Below are 26,948 nucleotides of genomic sequence, written 5' to 3'. Positions count from 1 at the left end.
CCACCCCACAGACATGCATCTTCGTCTTATATCCCACCATGGGAGCATGCCTTGATTCTCATTTCACCCATCAATACACACTCTGGATGTCTCTAGTACTCGCCAAGAAAGAGGACAGAGAGAACAAATACCATGATGGCAGCAAGGGGGTCCCTTCTCAGTGCTGTTACTCACACTCTGGCCCCCAGCTCCAGTGAGAACTGGCCCCTCACCTATGACATTGATCCAAACAGCGTCACTGAGATCCTACCAAGAGACTGGTTCCAACCCGACAGCAGGCCCACTGTGCATGCGCGCAGTTTACAAGGGCCTGCCAAACAGGGAAAAAAAGCTCAGTTAGGCTCTGGAGCGGTGAGAGACGCACGGGTGAAGCCCGCTGCGCCCCCGCTCCTCCGAAGCCCCCCAGATACCCCCTCAGCAGCCGCAGAGCCCCCTGCCGACCCCCCGCCCAGCTGGAGGTAAGCAGGCTCATGGTGGGAAGGGGTTAACTCCTCGCTCCCTGGGAGGAGGCGGCTGCGTGGAGCCCTGCCGGGTCAACCCACCGCCCAGGCCCCTACTTGGCCCAGCCCCCCAGGAAGCCACGCGACCGGAGCCGCGCAAACAGGCTGCGCAAACAGGCGCTCGAGTTAGCGCGGAGTTCGCGCAGGGGAGGGCGTGGGAGGGCACGAGACCCTGCCTGCGACCCCCCCAGAGTAGTCAGTCCCAGCCGTAGCCAGCCTACCAGAGGCATGACACGGATGGGCACGCGCCGCACCCCTTGGGTCCCCTCGGGGTTTGTGGCTCCCCCATTGGGCACCTCAGAGACGGCCACCCAGACGGAGCCCATGGTCCTGGGCTCCACGCAGACGGAGCCCCTGGCTCTTGGCTGCGGGGGCTGCCTGTCCCTTTTTCAGGCTCTGGGGCCCGGGAGCATGGCCACCTCCCCTTGCGGGGTCTGCTCCCTACTGGGGTCTCTGGCGCGCCAGCTGGAGGAGCTCCAGGCCACAGTCCAGAGACTGCGTGCCATCAGGGACTGCAAGCAGGAGATAGACTCCTACTGCCAGGCCCTTCTCCCCCGGGAGCCGCAGGGTAGAGCACCGTCTCCCTCCAGGACTAAGGAGGACTCTGGGACCTCCCGCTCTGCCCAGTCAGGGGCATGGACCAAGGTGGTCAAGGGCCTGAAGGCCCGGCGCACCAAGGCCCCTCCTTCGCCGGAGCTTAGCAACAGGTTCGACCTCTTGCAGCCTCAGCAGAGCCTGCGCAGTTGCCGGCTCCCGCAGGCAACCCAGGCTCAACCACAGCTACTGTCCCCACGCTCCCCAAGTCAAAATGAAAGGTGTTTGTTGTGGGAGACTCCATCCTGCGGGGGACTGAGGGGCCAATCTGCCGCCCCGACCCCTTAGCCCGGGAAGTCTGCTGCTTCCCGGGGGCCCGCATCCGAGACATTGCGGAGAGGATCCCACAGCTCCTCCGGCCCACAGACCACTACCCCATGCTCCTTATTCACGTGGGCACCAATGACACGGCTCGGAGCACCCCCAGCCAGGTCATGAGGCGCTACAGGGATTTGGGAGCGGGGCTTAGGTGTCTGGGAGCTCAGGTGGTGTTTTCGTCGATCCTCCCAGTCTCGGACTATGGGCTGAGGAGGGAGAGGAGGATCCACACAGTGAACCAAAGACTGCAGAGCTGGTGTCATCGGGAAGGCTTTGGCTTTCACGACCACAGCCCGCTCTTTGGAGAGAGAGGCAGTGAGCTGCTGGGAAGAGATGGCCTCCACCTCTCTCCCCTGGGGAGGAGGCTCTTCTCAGCCAGGCTGGCTGACCTGCCCCACCGGGCTTTAAACTAAGCCCGCTGGGGGATGGGGGGAATACTGCCACTGCTGGCCCGCTGAGCAACCCTTGCAAAGCCAGAGGACCAAGGTACTTAAGGGAGCCCACCCCTGCCCCAGCCCTGGCACAATCTGTGGGCAAGGCAAGAGCCCCCAAGGGGACACTTGCCTGCCTGTACACTAATGCCAGGAGCCTGGGCAACAAGCAGGACGAGCTCGTCCTCCTGCTCAGTGCAAAGAATTATGACGTCATTAGGATAACGGAGACCTGATGGGACTCCACCCATGACTGGACCACGGGTATAGAGGGCTATACCCTGTACAGGAGGGATCGTGTTGACAGAAGGGGCGGGGGTGTAGCTCTCTATGTGACGGAAAGCTACATGTCCCTGCAAGCTGATGTTGGCGACCAGCATGGACAGCTAGAGACCCTCTGGGTAAAAATACATGGGGAATACGGCACAAAGGACACAATGGTAGGAGTCTACTACAGACCTCCCACTCAAAGTCCTGAGCTTGACCAGGAGTTTGCCCGGGAACTGACTGAGGCCACTTGCTCCAGGACCTTCGTTGTCATGGGTGACTTCAATTACCCGGACATCATAGTATCATAGTATCATAGTAGCTAGAGTCGGAAGGGACCTAGGTAGATCATCTAGTCCGACCCCCTGCCTTGGCAGGAAAGAGCACCGGGGTCAGATGACCCCGGCAAGGTGCTTATCTAACTTCCTTTTAAAAATCCCCAGGCTAGGAGCCTGCACCACTTCCCCTGGAAGCTGGTTCCAGGCCCTAGCCGCCCTGACTGTGAAGTAGCGCCTCCTAATATCTAATCTAAACTTACCCTCCGCCAGCTTGTGACCGTTATTCCTGGTCACTCCTGGCAGCGCACGGGGGAACAGGGACTCCCCCAATACCCGCTGATCCCCCCTGACCAGTTTGTAGCAGGCCACAAGGTCCCCCCTTAACCTTCTCTTGTGGAGGCTAAACAGGTTCAGGTCCCGTAGCCTCTCCTCATAAGACCTGCCCTGCTGACCCCTGATCATACGAGTGGCCCTCCTCTGGACTCTTTCCATATCATCCACGTCCCTCTTGAAGTGTGGTGCCCAGAACTGGACGCAGTACTCCAGCTGCGGCCTGACCAGTGCCGCATAGAGGGGGAGGATCACCTCCCTGGACCTGCTCGAGATGCATCTGTGGATGCATGACAGGGTACGGTTGGCCTTCTTGACTGCCTCCCCACACTGCCGGCCCATGTTCATCGTGGAGTCAGTGACGACTCCAAGATCCTTTTCCGTCTCCGTGCTGGCAAGAGGGGAGTTCCCCAACCTGTAAGTGTGGTGCCGGTTCTTCCTCCCCATGTGCAACACCTTGCACTTATCAGTGTTAAACCCCATCCTATTCTCATCCGCCCACTGTTGCAACCTGTCAAGGTCAGCTTGTAGCCTATTGCACCCTTCTAGTGCACCCACATCCCCCCACATCTTAGTGTCATCAGCAAACTTGAACAGGGTGCTTTCTACCCCCTCCTCCAAGTCACTGATGAAGATGTTGAACAGTGCGGGCCCGAGGACCGAGCCCTGCGGAACCCCACTGCCCACGTCCTTCCAGGTCGAGAAGAACCCATCCACTACCACCCTCTGGGTGCGGCCCTCTAACCAGTTGGCGACCCATTTGACCGTGTGGGCATCGACACCACAGTCTCCCAGCTTTTTGATGAGGACAGGGTGAGAGACAGTGTCGAAAGCCTTCCGGAAGTCCAGAAAGACTACATCCACAGCAACCCCTGCGTCTAATGATTTGGTGACCTAATCGTAAAAGGCCACCAGGTTGGTCTGACAAGACCTGCCACTGATGAACCCATGTTGGTTGCCCCTGAGCATGCATTCCCCCGCAAGGCCCTCCTGGATGTGTGCCAGGATAATTTTTTCAAAGAGCTTACCCGGGATTGAGGTAAGACTAACTGGCCTGTAATTTCCCGGGTCCTCTTTTTTTCCCTTTTTGAAGATAGGGACCACATTGGCCCTCTTCCAGTCCTCCGGCACCTCACCAGAGCACCACGAGTGCTCATAGAGCCGCGCCGGGGTCCCGCAATGACCTCAGCCAGTTCCTGTAGAACCCTAGGGTGAAGATCGTCCGGACCAGCGGACTTGAACACATCCAGCCTCTCCAGAAGTACCCTAACTAACTCCTCGCTAACCCCTGGCCCAGGCGTGTCTCTCCCGGGGCCCGAGGGGGGCCCAGCAGGGAGGTGGCTCGTAGGAAGATCACTCAGCAAAATCCAAGCGGTCGCAAAGCTTTCTCTCATGCGTGGATGACCTCTACCTGACTCAAGAAGTCTATGGGCCAACGAGAGGCAAAGCGCTGCTTGACCTGGTACTGGCTATGGGGGATGACCTAATCGGCGACCTAGTGATCGATGGGAAGCTGGGTGACAGCGACCACGAGCTGATCACCTTCACCATCCGCCGTAAAGCTGGCAAGTCAGTCAGCAACACAGAAGTCCTTGACTTCAGAAAAGCCGACTTTGACAAGCTCAAGAGGCTTGTCGGTCAGGCCCTCAGGGACCGTGACCCCAGGGAGATGGGAGTTCAAGAAGAGTGGTTGCTTCTCAAGGAAGTGATCCTCAACGCACAAGCGAAATCTATTCCAACACGGAGGAAAGGCAGCAAGAAGGCACAGCAGCCTTCCTGGCTCTCCAGGGACCTAGCGGACCTCCTGTGGCTAAAAAGGAAAGCCTACAAAGGATGGAGGATGGGATTCACCTCCAAGGAGGATTATTCTGCGCTGGTCCGGTCCTGCAGGGAGCAAACCAGGAAAGGCAAGGCTGCAACTGAACCCCAACTAGCTTTAAGCATCAAGGACAACAAAAAGTTCTTTTTCAGATATGTGGGGAGCCGGAGAAAAAGCAAGGGCAACGTTGGACCCCTGCTAAACCAGATGGGGCAACTGGCAACTGATGCCCAGGAAAAAGCCAACCTATTAAATAGGTACTTTGTGTCAGTCTTTCATCAGTCCCATGGGACGCCCATGCCTGCTATGGGACAGGGAGATCCGGGTGATGGGGATCCCCTACCATCCATAAATGCTGACCTCGTGAAGGAACACCTTGAGAAGCTGGATACCTTCAAGTCAGCCGGCCCTGACAATCTGCACCCCAGGGTACTCAAGGAGCTGGCGAGAGTCATAGCCCAGCCCCTGGCACGGATCTTTGAAAACTCCTGGCGCTCTGGTGTAGTGCCCGAAGACTGGAAGAAGGCCAATGAGGTGCCGATCTTCAAGAAAGGGAGGAGAGTGGATCCGACTAACTACAGGCCCATTAGCCTGACTTCTATCCTGGGGAAGATCTTAGAAAAGTTTATTAAGGAGGCCATGCTTGATGGACTGGCCCAGGCTAACATCCTAAGGGATAGCCAGCATGGGTTTGTTGCGGGTAGGTCTTGTTTGACCAATCTCATTTCCTTCTATGACCAGGTGACCTATCACCTGGACGAGGGAGAAGAGATTGATGTCATATGTCTTGACTTCAAAAAAGCTTTTGATCTGGTATCCCATGATCACCTCTTGGTGAAACTGGCCAGTTGTGGCCTTGGCTCCACCACGATCCGCTGGCTGGGAAACTGGCTCCGTGGTCAGACCCAGAGGGTTGTAATTGATGGCAGTCACTCATCGTGGTGCCCTGTGACCAGTGGGGTCCTTGGACCCATATTGTTCAACATCTTCATTAATGATGTGGACATTGGAGTCAGGAGTGGACTGGCCAAGTTCACCGATGACACCAAACTTTGGGGCAAAGCATCCACGCCAGAAGATAGGCGGGTGATCCAGGCTGACCTGGACAAGCTCAGCAAACGGGCAGATGAGAACCTGATGGTGTTTAACACCGAAAAATGCAAGGTTCTCCACCTTGGGAGGAAAAACCTGCAGCTTCCTTATAGGCTCGGCAGTGCTACGTTGGATAGCACTACAGAAGAAAGAGACTTGGGGGTCATCACTGACCACAAGATGAACATGAGCCTGCAATGCGATGCTGCAGCTAATAAAGTGACCAAAACACTGGCTTGCATCCATAGATGCTTCTCGAGCAAATCCCGGGACATCATTCTCCCCTTGTACTCAGCCTTGGTGAGGCCGCAGCTGGAGTACTGTGTCCAGTTTTGGGCTCCACAATTCAAAAAGGATGTGGAGAAGCTTGAGAGAGTCCAGAGGAGAGCCACGCGCATGATCAGAGGTCAGGAAAACAGATCTTACGATGATAGGCTGAGAGACATGGGACTCTTTAGCCTGGAAAAATGTAGGCTCAGGGTTGATTTGATGGCCACTTATAAGTTTATCAGGGGTGACCACCAGGATCTGGGGGAACGTTTGTTCACCAGAGCGCCCCAAGGGATGACTAGGTCGAATGGTCACAAACTCCTGCAAGACCGTTTCAGGCTGGACATAAGGAAGAATTTCTTTACTGTCCGAGCCCCCAAGGTCTGGAACAGTCTGCCAGCAGAGGTGGTTCAAGCACCTACACTGAACACCTTCAAGAGTAAATTGGATGCTTATCTTGCTGGGATCCTATGACCCCAGCTGACTTCCTGCCCTTTGGGCAGGGGGCTGGACTCGATGATCTCCCGAGGTCCCTTCCAGCCCTGATGTCTATGAAATCTATGAAATCTATGAAACTTGGACCAGTATTGGCAGTGGTAGCTCCCTCCATCTTCCCATCTGGCACTGTGGATAGTGAATTTCCCCCCATCTATATGAGACAACAGGTCTGAGATTTCACTTTTGTCTTTATACACATAGAACTGCACATCTTGGCACTGACACACTGGATGATGACAGATCCCCACAGGGGGATCACCCCTCTTGGGCTCCTGGAGATGAAGGGTTTAGGTAATGGGTAAACAGAAAAACCAGAATTAAATAAGGGACTGCAAATTTGCTCCTTAGTGCAGTCTCAAGGACACAGAGGGGAGGACAGACAGGCCCTGGGACTACGCGGGACCTGGGCCCTGTGGCAAAATACCATCTGTCTCTCCCTAAACTCTGCTCTCTGGCAATTTGGTTACCATGGTCACTGCAAAGGGCAGACTCCTCTGATCCCATCTGCTTCAGGTAACTCTAAGTTGTAACCTGAGCTGGATACATTCATTGAGCTGGTCTTCATTGAATCAGGTAAATGAGGCCATAAGTTCTACAGAAGTTAAGGACTGCCCAGGAGGGGGGGCAGTAGCCTTGATGAACTCACAGAGAAGCTGGACCATCTGAAACTCGCTCTCTCTCTCTCAACTCATGATCAATGAACTGCGTGCCTCCAGAGGGACTCTCCACCTGCCTCTGGATGATACTTGTGAGTAAGCTACCCGACATCTAACTAGATATATAGCTTGCAGTAACTCAGATGTGTGATCAGAGGCTACCCAGCCACTGTTTGCTCTAATTTCTCTGATATTGCTCTACCCTGTACCCTATTCCAAATCTACTCCTTGTAACCAATAAAGTTCTACTTTGTACCTGGCCTGGTTGACTTATTGGGAGAAGGTCTAGATTATGCCTTGGGGTCCCCTTGGTTCGGCTGACTAAGGGAGACCACTATTTGTGCTTTAGATTGAAAGAAGCACCTCAAGTTCTTGCAGTGGATCAAGTACCCTCAAGGACTACTAGGCCTGTGTTTCCCAAAGGGCACAGGTCTCAGATCAGCCCAGACTCTGGTTGGTGGTGGCGTTACGCCCAGGCTTGCGGTGTGCTCTAGGAAGGGGGTTGGCAAGATGTGAGGCGCCCCCAGAGAAGCACTCAGAGCCAGGAAGGTGATTAGGTGCAGTGAGGTGGATGGCTCAACGCAGGAGCACCCCTTACTGGCCCACCACAGGCCTGAAGTCACAAACTTAACTCTGCAGGGGTCAATTCAGAGGGTTACTCTGGGGTCTGAGGTACAGTTCTCCCAGGCTCCATTCGAGTTGGAGGAAAGGTTCAAGGGACTCTTGTTTTTAGGGGTGAGAGATCAAGACTCTATCCCCCTTTACTCTTGTTTGTCTCTCCTGTGCCTATCACCAATTTACTCAGTCATCAGCCCACAGTACTCGTGTTCCCAGGACTCGCTCTGCCTGGCCAGCCAGCAGCCTGGAAAGGACATTTCATTGGTGACAAGATCCCTGGTCTCACGGCTGTCATTTCCCTCCTGAATTTATGGGGATCATGTTGTAACTGGGAGAAGACAGGGATCTAGGGGCTCCTCTCCATAAGGTCAGTGGTGTCAGAGCCCAGCACTGCCCAGAACGTCCCCAAGCAATGAGGGTTCAAAATACTGTCTTCACAGACACCTTTGTCTCACATCTACCCCATGGTCATACACTCATCTCATATCCCCCCATTGGAGCATGCCTTGGGTCTCATATCCCTGCATGGACATACACTCTGGCGGTCTCCAGTACTTACCAAGAAAGAGGACAAAGAGAGCAAATACCATGATGATGGCAAGGGGGGTCCCCTCTCAGTGCTGCTACCTACACTTTGGTCCCCAGCCCCACTGAGCTTGATGACCCTGTAGGTGCTGCAGCAAGAACTGAGCTAGGGCAGCAGTGGAAGCTGTAGGAAGGTAGTGAAGATCTCAATCCAGTTCTTCAACAGGAGAAAAAAATAGTTCTCATCTATCATTGATAGTCTGGTGTGGTCAGAGCTAACCCAGACCCCCTGTGTAGCCAGCAAACCACATTGCCTTATTCAAAAACCTCCACCAATCACATCTATGGGTCTAAGGGGGAGGGAACTTTTCGCCCAGCCCCACCTAGCTGAGGATCCCTGCCTGCTTGGCCCTTCTGATCAGCCCAAGGGACACATCAGTCCTCATAAAACACTGAACCAAGCTGACTCCCATGGAGTCAGCAGAGTTATTCTTCTTTGACCCTAGCTGTGCCCAGCTCCCGCTTTGCAATGTGAAGATCGGGGGGGCTTGGGAAAGAGCAGTCGCTGGTGGCAACGCAACAAGTGACAGGAACAAAATGAGTAATATGGGTCTGCAGGTTCTGCAGATTGCAGTTCCCATCAGCAGGAGATATACAGAGCCACAGATCAAAGGCACTAGGGAGCTTCTCCAGAATCAACTCCAACTTGCAATGTTTCCAACTATTGAAGATAATCTTAGCTGGCTCCAGGTTGCAGATTCCCACTCCAGAGTGCCTGGAATACCACCTGGCAGGCAAGGTTCTTTGAGTAGAAGGGATATCAAGATGTATATTTGGGACTTCCTGTGAATTCCATTTGGTTTGCCAAGCGTCATCAAGTTTGAGTTCTGTGAGTCCCGTCCCGAAGAGGTTTCTGGGAGGAGGCCAAGCTGACATCCCGAAGGGGGGGGTGGTCAGCTTTGCAGAACCTGGAAGCCACGGGATAATGACTTAATGCATCTGCTGCTGTTTGCTGATATGCAAAGACAAAAATAAGAAAAAAAAAGGGAACTGTCCTTGCCTGACCAAGGAACTTAAAGATCACAGCTTTTGCTTAAAAAATAACAGCTATGCAAAATGAGATAATAGCTTGGCTCTGATCCCAGAAAGGCAGTGAGACCAAAACTGAACCCACTTTTGGAAGAGATAGTTAACAAGAAGGAGGGTATAAACGTTAGAAGAACTGGGCCCCGGGTGGAACTGCTTCGGGGAGGACAAGGCTGAGGACCTGATAAAGAAGGTCTTGCTACCCTGGATGCAGAGTCGGGTTCCCGAGACCTATGAGTTAATAACTTGGAACAGGGTGGGGAGTGCCTTTCCTCCAGCCCAACGCGCTAGGGGCTTCTAAGCTTACAGTATTGATTTGGTGTGTGTCCTTTTTTTTGCAATAAAGAAAGTTACACTTGCTGTTTTACCTTGGTATGTGACCTGTGGGTTACTCACCTTCCCCTTGGGAAGGGAGGGAGCCCTAACAAGGTCACATTGTTGAAGGTTAAGTGCATGGATCCAGAAGGGTTTGCATCACTTTAGTCAATGGTGAAGGGTACTGTTGAGGTCCTTGTGGATTGGGAGATGTTTTGTTTCCTTAATTTGCTGCTTTACAATGAATGGGTGGAGCAGCAATGTGTGACAGAGTGACAGAGTCAGCTCATTCTGGTTCCTCAGCAATGGACTGCTACAACATTCAGTACTTGCACCAACACTCTTTAAAGTATAAAGAAGCCACGTGCCATCAACAAAATTATGCAAATTAGTATATACAAATGACCTTACCTTGGCAACGCAAATAGCCAACTTCAGTGACATCAGGGTCACCTTGAATGTGGACCTCAATACCATGGAGGTAAATTGTCAAGGCTGTGGTAGAATGGTACCTTTCGGATCAGTCTCTGGGATTTACGCATAATTTTGCTCTCTGGCGTGCAACAAAGGGGACGGTCTGATAAATAGCTTTCTGAGGGGAGATGATACAGGTTTTGCATGTCTAGGAAGGTGGAGAAGCCCATTTTCAGAGAGACTGATGCAAGAGGATGGTGCATGTGGAGGCAGGAACACAACCTGGATGTGGTGCTGCCTGTCTTTGCTCTCCTTTTCTGCTTGAACAATGAATGGTAGGGGAGTAGGGGGATGGCAGGTATGGGGAAAACAGAATCCATACATAGGCTTGTATGAACAACTGTCACTATAAAGAATGAATACAAAGAAAAGGCTTTGGGTCTGTCCACCTGCAAGAAGGAGTTCTGAGCATGTCCAACAAGACCTGACTCCATTCCTCGTGGTTGGTCTGACTGGCCACCAGACTGACCTGAGTAACTTTAGAACTTGATAACACCTTAACCTCTGCAGGACTGTCTAACTATCTGTGTGTGTGCTTGTTTCTTTGTATGAATGAATGAGTGTGCATGGGAATGAGTGAAGCAGATAACCTCACTGTTCTTTATTTTTTTTCATGTTGCATGTTTTATGTTTCAGTAAATGCGGCATTGTGCCCTATCCCCTGATAAATTTCTTGCTTGTTTTTAATTCACACTGTACACCCTGTGTGGACAACAATGGAAGGATCTTGGAGGGGAAACCAGGACCTTTGAGGAATTCAGTGGAGGAGTGGCCGGAGTGGGGGAGGGAAGTATAAGTAGAGGGAATATGGAGGGGACATCTGTTACAGCTGAGGAGTGAAGGCAAGATCCTTTTCCTGCCAAAACCCGTGCTGAGCTAGGTCAGCATGGGCACTGCAGGGATGAGATGAAATAGAGTGGGGCAGAGCCCACACTACCCTGGGAAGGATTCAGCCTGAAATGCCTCCTCCCCCAGCTCTGGTGGGACTGGGAGCAGTAGGATATGAGAGAGTAGGATGGACATGAGAGGACATTGGTTGGGGGTAGAATGGGGGATGGACAGGGTGACGGGGGCAAAAGCACAGTGTGGAGTCAGGGGGAAGGCTGAGGGTGGCTCGTAGGCGACAAGGTGAGGCAGAGTGGGGGAGAGGCAGGCAGTGTGAGGGGCAATGGGATGGGACTGGTGAAGGGAGGTGGCATGAGGGGACACAAGGCAGCGTGCAAAATGTCAGAGTTGTTCCTGGCTAAAGGGTCTTTCCCCACTGCTCAGAATCAGAGCAATCACCATATTTCGGGTCAGGAAGAAATTTTCCCCATGATCAGATTAGTGCAATATAGGGGGTTGTTGACTTCCTCTGTAGCAGGAGTCATGGCCTCTACCTCGCATCTCTTGAGCGTATATTAACAACCTTTTATAGAAGCAGCATGTTGGCTGCTGCAGTTTCCCCGATTTCCCTGCGGGAGGATGGGGTGTCACGTGTTGTGTTGTGTTAGGGTTGAGGGTAGTTTTACGAATAATTCAGATTCTAGATTTGAACTGGATGGTTTGGATAGGGCTGATCCTGCCTCAGGCAGGTGCTTGGACTAGATGACCTGTGGGGTCCCTTCCAACCCTGCTTGCCTGTGAATCTGTAACTTCTGGTCCCTCTATCTCTAGCCTTAGTCCTCCTCAGGCCCCTCTTTCCTCCAAGAGAACAGAGATATCATTGCTACTGCGGAAGCTGATGACATCTCAGTTGTGTAATTTGCATAATTAGACAAAACCAGAACCAAAGAGTCAGCTCAAAGAAGACTTCCCCTTTCCCTGAATCACTGGCTTCCCTGCTGGAGTTTGCCAACTTCTAACTGTATCCTGACACCAGAACGGCAATCCACAATGCTCCCAGTTGTGTGTCTCTCACCTGGCCCCAGGTAATAATAGTCTCTGCAGTGTCACTACCTGAGAAGGACCTGTTCCAGGCCCGTTAGCCCTTGTGCTCCAGGCAGCTGCGGAGCCCAGCTGGGGTCAGAAAAGCAATTCCCTCCATGGCTGGGGACAGCATTGCTCATTGTGCTGCATTATCGGAGGCTGAGGCCACCTTTAAGCACGTGATATGCCAGGCAGACAGTTATTCTGGGCAAAGTGGGGCCATGGGACAATATTGCAGTACCTACAGCTCCTTCTAGGAAGTGCTGAAATTGGCCCAGGACAGGTGGTCTCTGTATTGGCAGCCTAGGTGTGGGGCTGGTGGAAACTCACCATTGCTGCCAATATTGGTGAAGGGGAGGGGCCATGTCTATTTGCAAAAGCAGATGTGGTTGGCTGCTGGTTACAGACATTTGGATTCCCTCTGAGAGAATACCATGTGAGGGGGTGAGAAATGGGCTGAGAGCACTGCTGGCTTCCTCTGGCCACTGCCCCAGCTCACTTCCTTCTTTGGGCTCACTGGGACATCATTCTCCATGAAACTGGGGATCAGGGCGATGGTAGTAGCACCGAGGGACTGCTCAGCGGATTCAGCATGGCGCCAGCTCGCACAGTCCTCCTCCTGGGTGAGTTCTAGCAACATCCAGGCTACGTGCCTGTGGGACAGAGAGTGACATGACACCAGGGCCTGTGCCCATGCTCAATTTTGAGATGAGGTCATGTATCCATGATCAGAGACCAGGATCTGTGTTTATGGGTTGGGAGCAGGGACCGAGGCATGTGCCCTAGGGAGGGGCAGGAATTATAGAATCAATGAGTGGGAAGGGACCTAGACAGATCATCTAGTCCGACCCCCTGCCAGGGGCAGGAAGGAGCACTGGGGTGGCGGGCGGCATAAGAAGGAAGGAAGGGTCTGAAGGTCTGATACCATTTTCATGTGCCCTTGCAGGGCGTGAATCCCTGAGACCAGTATTTGAGGGAAGGTGGGCACTGGAAGACAGCAGTTCCTGTGGGTGTGAGTCCTGGAGCCTCTTCCCTCTTAGTTAAACTAGTTTGGGGATCCCAAATTGGGAAACAACATAGGGGGGCAAGTGCTTCATTTGTTGGGATCTAGTCATAGATGAGCTGTTTGCTTCCCAGGTTGTTGGCTGGCTCTTCACAGCAGGGTGTGGGGAGGTGAGTAACACCCATTCCCCATCCTACATCACACAAGAATTTCTCCCCAGACCTCAGGCCACATCTCCTGCCTCCCCCTTGTACCCACGGGACAAATGGAGTCATTGAAGCAGGGCCTGGTTCGCAGCTTGAAAAGCAGCAGAGATTCCTGCTCTCACTTGTCTATGTCTCTTGCCAAGCAGGCATGGGAGTGGGGACCTGAATATCCCAGTCTGTACTAGGGCTGAGAGGGCCCTTTCCTGTGCTCTGGGCACCTCTGATGTAGTCCAACAGTGATCTGGGTTTGTGCTGGTTTTGTACCATAGCTGGCATGGTCAGGGCTGGGCCGGGACTAACAGGCTATTTTGCACTACAAACCATAGGTAACAAAACCCTGCAGCACAGCGGTTGGTCACCCACCATGGAGTTGACTCCATTTATCCCAAACCCCGAGCTGTGGGGTCCTCTCAGCTCAGGCTTCTCTGCTGGTTTGACTGTGCCCGCAGAGCCAAGCAACAAGGCGACCTGTGCAGCAGCCAGGACCTGAGCTGAACCAAAACAGCCGCTGGTCAGGCACAGCTCTGGGAGGGCAAGGGCTGGAGTCCGAGGGAGGCAGATACAGACAGAGGGCTGGAGCAGGAGAGTTGGGCTCATGTCTGCCCATGTAATTGTTGTCCCTCTTTCAAATTAGAGTACCCCAAACCCCTCATCTCTGTGCTCCCCAGCTGGGTGGTGGCACTTGGGGGCAACATCACTATCCGCTGTGAGGGTTTGTACCTAGGCATGAAGTTCTATCTGCACAAACCTGGATGCACAGACCAGCTGCAGCAGGAGGTGCCTGGGGGGAACGTGTCTGGGTTTCCCATCACCAAGGTGAGCAGGGAAGATGGAGGAAATTACACCTGCATGTATCACCCCATAACGGATAGGAACCGCTGGTCGGATCTCAGTGACCCTGTGGAGCTGGTGGTGAGAGGTGAGAGGCCAACTCAGCATCCCCACGTGTCTGTCTCACCCCCACCAGACCCTCTGCAGGTTTCCATGCTGAAGGCTGATGCTGGGAGCGCGACTCCACCCTAAGTCCCGAGGGCCTGGAAAGGGATGTCACTTATCCAGGGCTCTGCCTGCTCCACAATTCCCACCTATACCCTAGGGGCAGGGGCCAGGCCAGGTGGGCGTTACAGGGCAGGAAGACCTTTCTCCGGCTATACGGTGGTTACAGAGAGAGGAGATGAGGTGTGGTATTATACAGCACACGTATGTACCACAGGGCAGAGCCGCACAGCCCTGCCCACAAGCCCGGGTGGAAATCTGAACCCAGGTGTGCTGACTCCCGCCCCGTCCTGCTCCGAGCTGGGAGCGGAGAACAGGAGTCCTGCAATTTGGCCTCCTTATTGTCCTCCCTGGGCACCAGAGCCGTAGGCAGCGCACATCGGGAGCTTAGATGAGCTGTCGGGGGCCAGGGCGCCCCAGCAACTGGCCAAAACTGCCTGCGGGCGGGGCTGGATGGGGCTGGCCCCCAGCGCGAGACCAGGGCCCCCGCAGCCGGCAGAAATGCCTGTTCAGCGCGGGGAAAACGGCGTCCGCCCGTCGCGGCCCGGCGCCGTTTGCTGCAGCCGCCCGGAGCCCGCGCTGCCGCCCCCCCGTGTACGTGGAACCGCCCGTGTCCGGCCGGCCGCGTGAGCCCTGCCCGGGGGCGGGGCGGCCGCTGTCCTGCTCCCGCCGCACCGGGCGGCGCGTGCCCAGCGGGGCCGCGGCGGCGCCCCGGCCCGGCCCGTGCGCCGCGGCCAGCGAGCCTCTTCCCGGCGGGCGCTGCTCTGCGGGCGGCAGGGAGCGGAGCGGCGGCTGCGCGGGGCCGGCCGGGGCGCGGGTGGGTCTCACTCGGGCCCGCGCTGAGCCCCCCGGGGGCGGCCGCGGCCCGGATCCATCTACTTGGGAGCCGGGATTGGCCCGCGGCCGGATTTTGCCCCCCTGCTCTAGCCCCTCAGGGCAGCGCCCAGGGGTTGCGCCCAGGGGCTGGTCAGAGAGCGGGGGCTGAGCACTGCCTCGGTGTCTCACAGCTGATTTCCTTCTCCCCGCAGAGCCCAGCCACCCGAAACCCAGCATCTCCCTGCGCCCCAGCAGAGCGGCGAGCCCAGGGGAAGCTGTGACCATCCGGTGCTGGGGCACACACCTACGGATGAGGTTTGCTCTGATCAGAGTGGGAAGCAGGTTCCCACCCCAGGACGGCCGCGAGTTTCAGGCTGAGTTTGTCATCCCCAGCGTGAGCACTGAGCACAGCGGGAGCTACAGCTGCTACTACCACAGCAAATCTGACCCATTCACTGTGTCTGAGGCCAGCGACCCCGTGGAGCTGGTGGTGAGAGGTGAGGGGCACAATTCAGCATCCTGCTCCCAGCCTCACCCACAGCCAGACCCTGGGAGGGTGGTGGTGATGGGCGGGATGTTTCAAGCCAGGCTCTGCCCTGGGGCCCAGGGTGGGGGACGCCCAGTCAGGGAGCAGGGACTGAGACACTGGGAGGGTTACCATGCCCCAGCGAGCAGCCGGTGCTGGAGGTTGAGGGCAGCTGTTTGCTCAGCCTTTGGTCTGCCCCTTTGTGCAAGCACATTCAGCAACCGGGATCACATCCCACTTGCTGCAGTTCCTGGCTCCATCGCAGACTGCCTTGGAGAGGGAAGCGAATCCCAGCTTCCAGCGGTGCGCTTTAACTCCAGGGGCCTCAGTGTAGGGGCATCGTTGGTCACCTCCCTGAACTGAGGTATCTGCAGTTGGTGGAGACTGTGTGAATGCTGCCTTGACGTCGTAACTTGTTTTGTAACAGCTGTGAGCAGGCTCACGGCCTCACCATACAAGGTGCTGCATAAACACACAGTGAACTCCCAGTCCTTGTCCCTCAGAGGCAAAGGACAGTTCATCTCCCTGTGCCTGTTCCCCCATTGTAGGGGGGAGCTGGGGTTTCCTGCACTGAGTGCCAGAAAGAGCCCCCAGGTCAGTGAGTCGTTTCCTGAACAGGGCATCCCCAGTGTCATCCCCAGAGATGTCTGCTAGGCAGAGACAACCCATGTGCTGGTAAGGATGGATAGAAACTTTGGGCAGGGGTCTGGTCTCTGCGCCCCATTCTAGGGCCAATTTTGGGCCCCCAGGTAAGTTGTGCAATCTCGGGGAGAGTCTTTTCCCAGAGGGCCCTGTCTTTGCCCTGTGGCTCAGCCTGGCAGGTGAGGTTGGGACTCGGTAACTGTGTAGATCCATGTCTCGCTGCCTCTCCCCCACACACAGATCGCAGCTACCCCAGACCCAAAATCTCTCTCAGCAACAGTGGACTGATTGCTCCAGGACAAAATGTCACCATCCGCTGTGCCTGTCAGTGTCAGCACCGGGACCTGAAGTTCTTCCTGCACAAGGCTGGAGCTCAGGAAATGCTGCAGCCTGTGAAAACTATGGGGTATGTGGCTGAGTTCTTCATCCTCTGGGTGACCTGGGAGCACGGAGGGAACTACAGCTGCAGCTACCGCCCCCAGGGAAAACGATATGTCTTGTCATATCCCAGCAACACTGTGGAGATTGTGGTGACTGGTGAGTGTCCTTCCTATTTGCAGCAGGGTGTTTGAGCCAGGCTCTGCCCTGAGACCTGAGGCCTTGCAGAGTTGACATTTGTCCAGGGAAGAGTGCGTGAGTCACAAGAAGGTCCACCTCTAGGGGGAAGAGCCACAGCTCCTGCAGATTCAGGTTGGAGGGAGCAAGGGGGTCTCTTGTCCTCAGGAGAACTGCAAAGTAGGGGATGATTCCCAGAGGGCTGTTCCCTAGGGCTGCCTCTGTTTTTGGATTATATGCAGCGATCTGGGTTTTCCATTTCCCATGAAACCAGGAAAAACTCAGATTCCCCTGTTCAGCATCCCCTGCCTCCAATGGCTCCTCCTCCTGCCCTTCTTGCACTGCTCCAGCTGCCTTCCACCCACTTGACCATCTGCAGGTGGGTACTCGGTGTGCCAGGTCTGTGGAGAGGGTGGAAGGCAGCCAGGACCTAGAGCTGAAGCTTCAGCCCTTCATGCTGGGGCCACACAACTGAAGCTTCTTTGCCCACAGTGGTGTAGCACGGGCAGGAGAAGGGGGAGGAGATGCTGAAGGTTGGTGGAGCTGAGCAGCACCTTGGTGGTGGAGGTGCTGTGCACATTGTTGCGGAAGTGCTGCCTGCATCCTAGATTCTGGGGCCTGGCTGGGGGTGGGGGGAGGGTGGGGCAGAAGGCATGTGCAGCAGAGCTCCCCAGGTGCTGCAGGTACAATCCAGGCCCCTCGCCCCAGCAGCTAACTGCATAGTGCTTGTTGGGGGCTGAGCCCTACCTACTCCCTCCCGGAAGCAGCCTTCTGCCCCACCCCTGGCCGAGCCCCAGAATCTAGGATGCAGGCAGCACCTCCTCAATGAAGTGCACATTACCCCCATGCCAAGTACACACACCACACACAATATATAGGAGTAAGACTTTAGTTTGAGCTATGATACAGTTGCCTCTATATACACTACTCAAAAAACGTGAAACAGGGCAAAAATTATTTTTTGAAATTTAAATTAAGATGTGTTACAGTAGATGTTTGATTTTTAGTATATGATTTGTTTTTATCTCTAATTTGTTAAAATGATATCTGCTGAAAGATTTTGTGTGTGTGATGCTCAACAGCTCACCAAAACTCATTAAGTGGCTGAGCTGATATAACTGCCCACCCCGAGGCTAGAGGCTGAATTCTAGTCCCCAGCTCAGGCACTGATTTTCTCTCCTCCCGCCTCACACCAGTTGCGCTAATCACCCTTTGCCTGTGTCCCTGGTCTCCCTGCGCATGCACACACGTACACACACACACACACGGAATAGCAGTCTCTGGCGGCAACAAGAACAATATGAATAATACGGGGCTACAGCTTTTGCATATCGCAGTCCCTGCAAGAGGAAGAAATATAGAGCCACAGATCTAGAGCACTAGGGAGCTTCTCCAAAGCCAGCTCCCACTTGCTGTCATTTCTAACTTTTTTTGAATCTGGTGCCCTGTCACCTACCCCAGCACTTGCCCACATGTCCCCTTCTGTGGGGGAAGGATGGGGTCTAGTGGGTTGTAGCTGGGGCTGGCAGCCAGGACTCCTGGGTTATACCTCTGGGTCTGACCCAGGAACCGGTGTTCTGTTAGAGCCCAGGGGAAGGGTTCAGATCAGAGCCAACATGTCCTGAGGGAAAGGGCCCCATCTCCCACTGCCCCCCTGTTCCCTGGGGAGCAACTCAAGGGCCTAGGGCAGAGCTGAGCTGCTGAACTTCTCTGCCTACAGGATGTAGCTAAAGGGCCACAACAAAGGTGAAGGCAGAAGCAAGAAGAAGGGGACAGAAATAGCTCACCACCCTCACAGCAACCAGGGGCAAGGCACACAGGTTCCTTCTTGCATTCCCCACCCAGCCAGCAGTGCTATGGAAGTAACAGATTATAATTTAGTGACAGTCCCTTACAGTGGGTGGGGGTGTGCTATATTCTGAAGAAGCTCCCTATTCTGCTTGGTCTGTGGCTCTTCATTTCTCCCTCCTGGAGTCACTGCAATCTGCAGCCCCATATTATTCATGAAGTTCTTGTCACCTGCTATATACCTGCCAGAGACTGCTCTTTCCCAAGCCCCCCTGACCTTCACACTACAAAGTGGGAGCCTGGCAGAGCTAGGGTCAGGAAGGAATATCCCTGCTGACTCCATGGCAGAACATCTCTTGGTTAGTGCTTTCTGTAGACTAATGGCTCACCTGGATTGATCAGATGGCCCAAGTAGGCAGACATCCTCAGCTAGGTGGGCTCAGGTGACAAGTTTCTCCCCCTTAGACTCACTGATGTGAGCACTGGAGGTTTCTGAATAAGGCAATGTGGATCACTGGCTACATAGGAGGTCTGTGTTAGCTCTGACCACACCGGAGTATCAAAGATAATTGAAGACTATTTTTTCTCATATTGAGGAAATGAACTGTAATCATCACCTTCCTACAGCTGCCCCTGCTGCCAATGCTCAGTTCTTTCTTCAGCACCTGCAGGGACACCAGGCTCAGTGAAGCTGGGGACCAGAGTGTGAGTAGCAGCACTGAGAGGGGACCCCCTTGCTGTCATCATGGTGTTTGCTTTCTCTCCTCTTTCTTTGCCAGTACTGGAGATAGCCAGAATGTGTCCATGGAGGGATATGAGGACGAAGGCATCCTGCTATGGAGGGATATAAGGGGAGGGTGTATTCCTGCAGAGTGGATCTGAGACCAGGGCATGTACCTATATGTGTGGAGACAGTGATTTGAGCCCCACATTGTTAATGTTACCCTGGATCTCTTCCAGATGCTAGCAATAGGTAAGGGTCCAGTCCAGCTTGACTCCTAAATATGTAGCAGTGTAAAAGAGTTCAAGTGTCCAATTGCCAATCTTAACTGTTATTTCTTTCTTTGCCTGGTTGTTAATTAAGTGGAAGGCTTTTGCTGCTGTGTTAGCAAGACTGAGCTGGAGATGCCATTTGTGAAAGTATTTGGCAAGCGCATTCATATGTGATGTCAAAGTGGCTTCCCATGGCTTGCTCGATTTGGTGAGAGCCAGGTTGTCAGCACAGCCATTCTGCTTGGTCTGGCTGTGAAGCAGATCAACACTGTACACTTTGAAAAGCGATGCAGAAAATACTGAGCTTTGTGGGATGCCATTCACAAGACTGCTAAGGTGATTTTCCTGTCCATCAATGGTCTTGAGAGTGAAACTGCAGTTCTGAAGCATGAGCGTAATAAAGCTGATCATTTTGTCAAGAAATTCATCATGTATGGCATCAGGAACTGGCGACCTGTTGGTCTTTAAAAGCTTAAGGGCTGCCTTCATTTCCTCAGTACTAATTTCTCCAGATAGGTGAGCATTGGGATCATGAGTCTTCCAGAGCTGTTAACTTCTTTCTTTATCTGCCTAATGCATTCCTTGTCAGGTTTAATATAGTGGCCAATATAAGCAAGCTGAGCTGCAATGTCATCAGCTTAAACTTCACACTTGCTTATACTTTGTTTCTTTCCTGTGAGATGGTTTATCTTCTGCCAAGCCTTCCAACTGGAATGGGAGAAGTTACTTGACTCCAGTGTTTCTTCCCATCAGGCTTTTCTGACTTTGTCTAGATGGTTGATGAGCTGTGTGGCATCATCATTGGCTTGCTCTGGCTCAGCTGAGATGAAATGTTTATATATCTGTTGGCATTCATCATCCCAGCCAGGGATATAAATTTCCCTATACCCTAAGGGGATACTATTCTTGGCACATGTAAGAATTGTGTCACACAATGCACCCTAAGAGGCATTCATGTCCATGGGTTTGTTTGGCAGTGACTCAGCAACAGAGTTTGTATCAGTTTTGAATTTTTACCAGCTGATATTGCACAAACTCCACCTAAGTGATGGTCTGCTGTTTGTTGTTGCTACAAAGCTTAGGTGTAGGATTAGTGATGGCTGACATTGTGACCACAGGAACTTGTCCAGCACTCGTCTGGTAGGCTGATAGCTGACATGTATACTTGAGAAATCCAGGTCAGGGTCGTTAGTTGCTTGCCATCTTTGTGATTCAAAGCGGTTAGGTTCTTTGGAGACAAATAGCAGGTACAAATTGTTTGTTGATGCCCAGGTAGCCAAGAACTCTCCATCAAGATTTATGTTCCTATAGCCCCAGCCTTTGTGCTGTGAGCTGAAATCACCAGATACAAGGCATGGGTGTTGGATTGGTGGCACCTGGGCAGAAGACAGAGGAATTCCTAGAGGCTTGTAGACATTCAGGCTGGAAGTGTCACCAGTCTTGACAGTGAGCCATTCAGTTTTGTCGTTGTCTAGTGAGGAAGCAACTTGGCACCACTCAGTGTCTGTTCTGACAAAGGCTGCAAGGCCACAAGTCTTGCTGAGGGAGAAGGCAGCCAAACTAAAGCCTTGCATTTTGAGTCTGTTAGGTGATTTACAGTGTGTTTCCTACAGCAGGATGACAACTGCATTGTGTTCAGCAGCAATCTGATTAATGACAGAGAGCTTAGCTGTGCTGCTTCTTTCGATGTTGAATTGTAGGATGGGAGATGGAGATTTGTTACCTAGTAGTGGTGTGGGCCCAGAGGTTGTAACCATGCACCCTAAAAAGGGTGCGATGCTAGGTGTGTGAACCCTGCTAGCAGTCCCATGAACTACTCATCTGGTAACAATCCAAATACAGGGGCAGTGACAGAAGTGCGGCGTTAGCTTCTCTCAGAGACGTACTGATGGAGTAGACCACAAGAAGGTTGCCACAATCTACCCCAGTGGTCTGGGTTGTGGGAGCTGGGTGGAGTGAGCACCAGGGACAAGAGCTTCATCCCCACTGTATCCCATCGTACCTCTGTCCCCTGAAGTGACCCCTGATGACCACTGTCACCTAGAATCCCCTCTGCTCCTGGTCCCCCAACGTGATGTTCTGCAGCCCCTACACTCACCCCAGTCCATTGCAGTCCTGGATCCAGGGGTCTCCCAGTCCATGAGCATTGTCTGCAGTGGGAAGCACTGGAGCAGCCCCCCCCCAGCACTCACTGTCTGTTCTGCTGTCTCACACATACCAGAACCAAAAGCCCCACAGAACCATGCCATCCCCATTGCCATTGCTGTGGTGTGTGCCATCCTCCTTCTCCTCCTTGTGGCCTTCCTCTGCTACAGAAGACTGCTAGGAGGTAGGTGCCTGTGCCCAAGGAGGGAAGGGCTCTATCAGCTGCTTACCAGGGCTGGGAAAAGTCAGTGCATGGATGAGAGACTAGGAAGGATACTCAGGGTGATGGGTGGGGGCTCAGTAGCAGGCCCTGGCCCCTCACAGCCTGTGCTGCCCTCGGGTGGTGCTAGAGGGCCCTTCCCTGCAAGGAGCACTGAGTGTGACTAGTGGATGCTGGGGGAGGAGTCCCTGTAGACACAGCCTCTGACCCCCACCCCAGAGGCAGCTGCACCTCAGTGCCAGTAAGCTGCCAGCACCAGGCCCCTGGTTCACTTGGGTCCCAGGGAAGTGCCTGGCCTATGGGTCTAGTTCATTGTAGCCAGCATCAGTAACGGACCATGCAGGGATCCAGTTTCCCTGCTAGCTCCAGCAGTTCCTGTGCTGTGATACTGGCCCTGCTGGACCATGCTACAGGCAGCACCCCTTGACCCAGCCTAGCCCTCCAAGGGGATTCAGCTCAGCACCTGGAGGAGAGGGAGCACTTCTGCCCCTGCCCCTTTATCCACAGTGCCCTGGGTGGGGGAAGTGGTAGGGGCCCAGGCACGGGACTTGGTGCAGATCAACTCACGGAGAATTCTGTCTCTCTCTGCAGGGAAACGTTGGGCACCAATACGGAGCAGGTAGGGATCCCAGCCACACTCTCATTCTGTGCACCCCCACCCCCACTCCTGCCCCATGAGCTGCTAGGGTTGTAACCCAGTTGTAGGAGGAGAGTAGATTTTGTGTGTTAAAACGGGAGGGCAGGGGCAGGGAACCAGGATGCCTCAGTTTTCTTCTGGTGTTTGGGGAGGACTAGGGTTTGGGAGTGGGACAGAGACACAGGACTTTTGGGTTCTCTCCCCAGCTTTGAGAGGGAGTGTGGTCTAGTGAGTTAGAGCAGAGGGGCTGAGAGCCAGGACATCTGTTATCTGGCCCAGGCAGAAGTGAGAGGTAATGGTTAGAGGAGGGGACTGGGAGGCCTGGACTGAGGTGTAAGGCTGGGCTGGCTCTCACTGCATGTTTGGGGGAATCTCCCTGTGTATGAGGACAAGTAAAAGTGGCTTTTTTCTCTCTCACACCTACAGGGATATGAGGGCTCCAGAGGACCCAGAACCTGTCTGTAAGTGGCACATAAGGGGAGCATGGGATTATGGGGACTGAGCTTGGGGTGGTTCACTCACATAGGGCAGGGCAGGCCTGATCCATTGGGCCTGCTGGCAAGGTGCAGAGTGGAGAACCTTTCCATGAATAAAACAGCTGATATCTTCATCTTCTGGCCTCCATGAACCATCCCAGGCTGGAGGGGAAAGAGAGACGGAAAAGTCCCCATCTACTGTAGACTCCTTGCCTGTTGCTTTAGCCCACCAGCCTCTACTTCCATCCCAGAGCCGGGGATGGTTTGCAGGAATCCTGGCTCACAGCACCCAGGCTTCAACATGCAAGATCCCATCCCTGTCTTTGTGCTTTCCTTCTGTGCCTCTGTTTATTCCTATGTAACTGAGATCTAAGGACCTGCCCCAGTTATAGTGGGGGAGGTGGCTGTCAAAGGTTCAGGATCCCCTAGATGGGCAGGTGGATGGGAGAGATGGAGGGTCAGAGCTAGCCGGGGTGTGAGCCAGTGTAAGATGAGGCCTCTTGGATTCATCTGCTGTTTCTGTTGTAGATTCTTCTGTCACTGAAGGAAATCAGGCAGAGACCCTGGTAAGCACCTTCCAACCCACCCCACACTGGGCCTGTGTGACCCCAGACTCTGACTGCTCCTCCAGCTCCTTGCTTTTTGCTTGGGGCTGTTTGATTTGAGATGGGGATGGGGTTGCTGTGTGGTGGTGGACACATAGCATCACCTGATAGGAGTCCAGACTGCTCCATGCATGCACATGTCTATGTGCTGGCCTCACTGCTGTGTCTGGGGGACTTGCTCCTGCATTTGTTCTCTGCTGTGTTTGTGTATCCATGTGCGTTTGCAGTGCACCACTGAACAAGTGCATATAGGCTGTGTGTAGAGTGATGCTCACCTCTCCCAGCCCTCCCTCCACCTCCACCAGTGGCACAGCTGCAGCAGAGCTGTGCAACATGGGTGTGGAATTGGGCTGCCCGCTGCATGCTTGAGGCTCCCCACCCTGATACCTTTCCCTCAAGAGCCCTGCACAAGCTGCATACCCCCTACCCACCCAGCAGCACCAGGGGACACAACACATGCCTCAATGACTGTCTTCCCATCTGCTCTTCCCTTCGCCTCTCAGCCCCAGGATGAGCTCGGTGCCAATGCTGATGGCATCACCTATGCCGAACTGAACCATGAAGGTCTGAACAGGAAGCAGGGGAACCCTGCCCCCACCCCTACTGAGCCCATCTTGTACACCATGCTCAAGGTGACCCAGGGGTCCTACAGTGGCAGCCCCTCCCCACCCATGCACTCCTAGCATGAACCCAGCTGGATTAGCCCAACTGCGAGGGGCAGGGAGTTATCAGCCCAGCAAAGGGGTGACAGTCATTCACTTGCAATGGCAGCACCGTAGTGTGGATTCTGCTTACGGGGAAGATGTACTGGGATCCTCGCATCCTTGCTTCCCCACTGTATCCCCCATGTCCCTGCCTCAGCACAGGCTGGTGTGGGAGAGCCAAGTGGGGGATTCAGTGCAGGGAGGAGGAGGGGATGCCCCCAGGCAGCTCTTTTCATTAACTGACATCCTGCTTCATCTCTAGATTTGTTATCAGTGCTAAACCCCATGCTCTGACTGGTCCCTGCCCCCAGGATATCAATCTATGTTCATCAGGACAATGTAGGGTCACTCTGGGGTGGGACGCAGGGCGCTGCCTATACTAGGATGCCTTGCTCAGTGCTGAACTTCTGCGACTGCAGTAAATAGCTTCCCAGCAGAGGGGGCTGCACAGTAATTACATGGAGGACCTGTGATAATAGAAGTCATGTGATGAGAAGGAAAGCAATAAAGCCACACAGTGCTGCCCTGTCTGGACTCTCATGCTTTGTTGTCATCCATGTGATGTGGTGTCAGGAGGGAGGGGGCTTCGACAAGGGAGTGAATGAAAAGGCAAGACCATTTCCAGAGAAGAAAAACCTTCCAGAAACAAAAAGAAAACAGTAATCCCGGTGCTGTGGCCTGTCGTTGAGTAGGAGGAAATGGGAGGGGATGAGTCTTTCCCCGCACCCGCCTCAGATTATATTGGGAAAACTATGACTTTGCAATGGGAAGCAAAGCAAGAGCAGCTGCACTGCTCACTGTAACAGGCAAAGGCTTGCCATATGCTCCAGCAGACTCTGGACAGACCAGCAGCCCCTTGGAGGGCCCAGGTGACCTCCTAAAAGTGCTCTGGAAGCATTTTCAACCAACACAAAATGTGTCAGAGGCAAGAGATTTTTTTTTTACTGAGGCCCCCTCTACATGTTACATTTATTGCTCTATTCCCTGATTAACTGCTCAATTAATTTAGACTAGCTACACATGTGGATCGACTATGGTGCTTTTAAAAGGACCAACCAGTAGTAAGGGAGTTGTTCAAAAATGTGTAATGACTTTATAGCTGGTTTCTATCCAAATTTAATCTGCATTTGTAGCCTGTTCCCCTTATACCTGGGAGATCCCAGTTGCTGTGATCTCCCAGTGAGGGTGCCCCATGGCTGCCAGGGCTGAGAGTCCCATCAGCTGACGGTTTCTCCCCCCAGCTGTGACCAACAAACAGCTGAGGCTGCGAGTCTGGAAGATGATGGCCTTTAAGCCCTGGAAACTGTAGGGCAGCCCTGAGGCTGGGGAACCTGGTAGGTAGGAGCCCTGTCAGCATAGTGGGCTCCCAGCTACAAGTGCCTGCTTCTGGCTGGGGTTTGATCTCCCCCTGCACCGGCAATAAGGCATGATGGTACCTAATGTGTAATCCCACAAGTCTGTTCCCAAGTGGTTTATCTCCAGCGCATTGTGGAACAAAAAAGTATACGTATAAATGCCCTTAGACTCCAGGAGCAGTGAACAAACCAGCAACCAGGAGAGTTGGAGAGCTTGCCCAGCCACTTTCTTGCCTTGTAGCTTGCTGAGAGGAAGCAGGTGAAGTAGGAAGAGGGAATTTTGCCCGGAAGACAACAGCAGAAGAAGAAATGAACAGGTGGCTGGAAAATGTCACAGTGCCAAAGCCTCTGCCACTGCCAGCTGTTCCTGTGCTGGTTCTGTCTGGGCACGGCCCCTAACCTCCAAGGTTCTGGCCAGGTTCTGGCCTGGCTTTGCTGTGACCCCAGCTTGCACATGCACATGCTTGCGATGTAAGAGGTGCCTTCTGCTGGGATCTCTCAAGAATCATGTAAGGGAGCTCTAGGAGGAGGCAGATAGGTTCAGTAGCATCAGTGACCATGAGTCCTTTATTGACTTGATGCAGAGACCTCCAGCATCATGGAAGAAGGACAGCCAGAGACAGCACTGGAAGACACACCTTCTTTGTGAGGTGGAAGATGGGAGCTTACCCCCTCTAGCAACAGACAGCACTTCTCTTTCAGACCTGTGGCTGTCTAGCTGGAGGGCAGGTATGAAGCCCTCACACTGGATGAGAAGGAGCCCACTCCATTGACAGGGGAAACCAAACCATGCACCCTGAAGGGAGGGAGGATTGAGACCATTGCTACCAAGAACAAACAGAGAAGGAGTTCCCTAGGGAGTTAACCCTATGGGAGATCCAGGGAGCAGGAGGCTATGTGTGTGCGTGCAGGGGCCCAGGTTTGTGTGCTTGGTGTGTGGGTTTTTGTGGGGTGGTTTTCTTTTTCCCTTACAGCTTGCTTCTCCTCCAGGGAGCAAAGGTGGCACAAACGGAGGCTGCGTCAGCAGCTGTGACCTGTGTGGGATGTGCTATGTTTTTCTAGTCAAGTAGGCCAGAAGCCAACTAAATTTACTTCTACATTCCCTAATTTTTTTTTTCAACAAGTTAGATATTTATAGCCAGTAGCCTTTTAACTTCTAGGTTTTTTTCCTCTTTACTTTCTGCTATTTTAACATACAAATTATATACTTCGTTTCTGGTTGATGGGCTATTCCTCATTTGCTTGGCAACACAGCTTAAGCAACATTGAATTATCATAAACACTAGGCATACTCCAATAAAA

The 26,948-nt window shown here is 53.5% G+C and overlaps 1 protein-coding gene across 2 annotated transcripts; it reads left to right on the top strand.

Moving 5' to 3' along the window:
* The first annotated feature begins 12,454 nt into the window (after positions 1-12,454).
* LOC149863782 (T-cell-interacting, activating receptor on myeloid cells protein 1-like) lies at positions 12,455-24,819 on the top strand. Of its 2 annotated transcripts, XM_090049949.1 has the most exons (10): positions 12,455-12,602; positions 13,117-13,152; positions 13,823-14,107; positions 15,213-15,497; positions 16,409-16,705; positions 21,726-21,833; positions 22,461-22,488; positions 22,933-22,967; positions 23,511-23,548; positions 24,091-24,819. In XM_090049949.1, exons 1-10 carry the CDS (start codon positions 12,572-12,574, stop codon positions 24,268-24,270), a joined length of 1,323 nt encoding a protein of 440 aa, XP_089906075.1. In that variant the 5' UTR covers positions 12,455-12,571; the 3' UTR covers positions 24,271-24,819. The 2 variants fall into 2 exon arrangements, with proteins under 2 accessions (XP_089906075.1, XP_089906076.1); XM_090049950.1 differs by lacking the exon at positions 13,823-14,107 and having other exon boundaries at positions 12,467-12,602.
* Positions 24,820-26,948: the final 2,129 nt, after the last annotated feature.

Source organism: Crocodylus siamensis, chromosome 5, assembly GCF_052110815.1.
Source record: "Crocodylus siamensis isolate JL-2025a chromosome 5, ASM5211081v1, whole genome shotgun sequence".
NCBI lineage: Eukaryota > Metazoa > Chordata > Crocodylia > Crocodylidae > Crocodylus > Crocodylus siamensis.
Note: the sequence above shows the minus strand (reverse complement) of the source record. Positions and strands in the feature narration are given on the sequence as shown.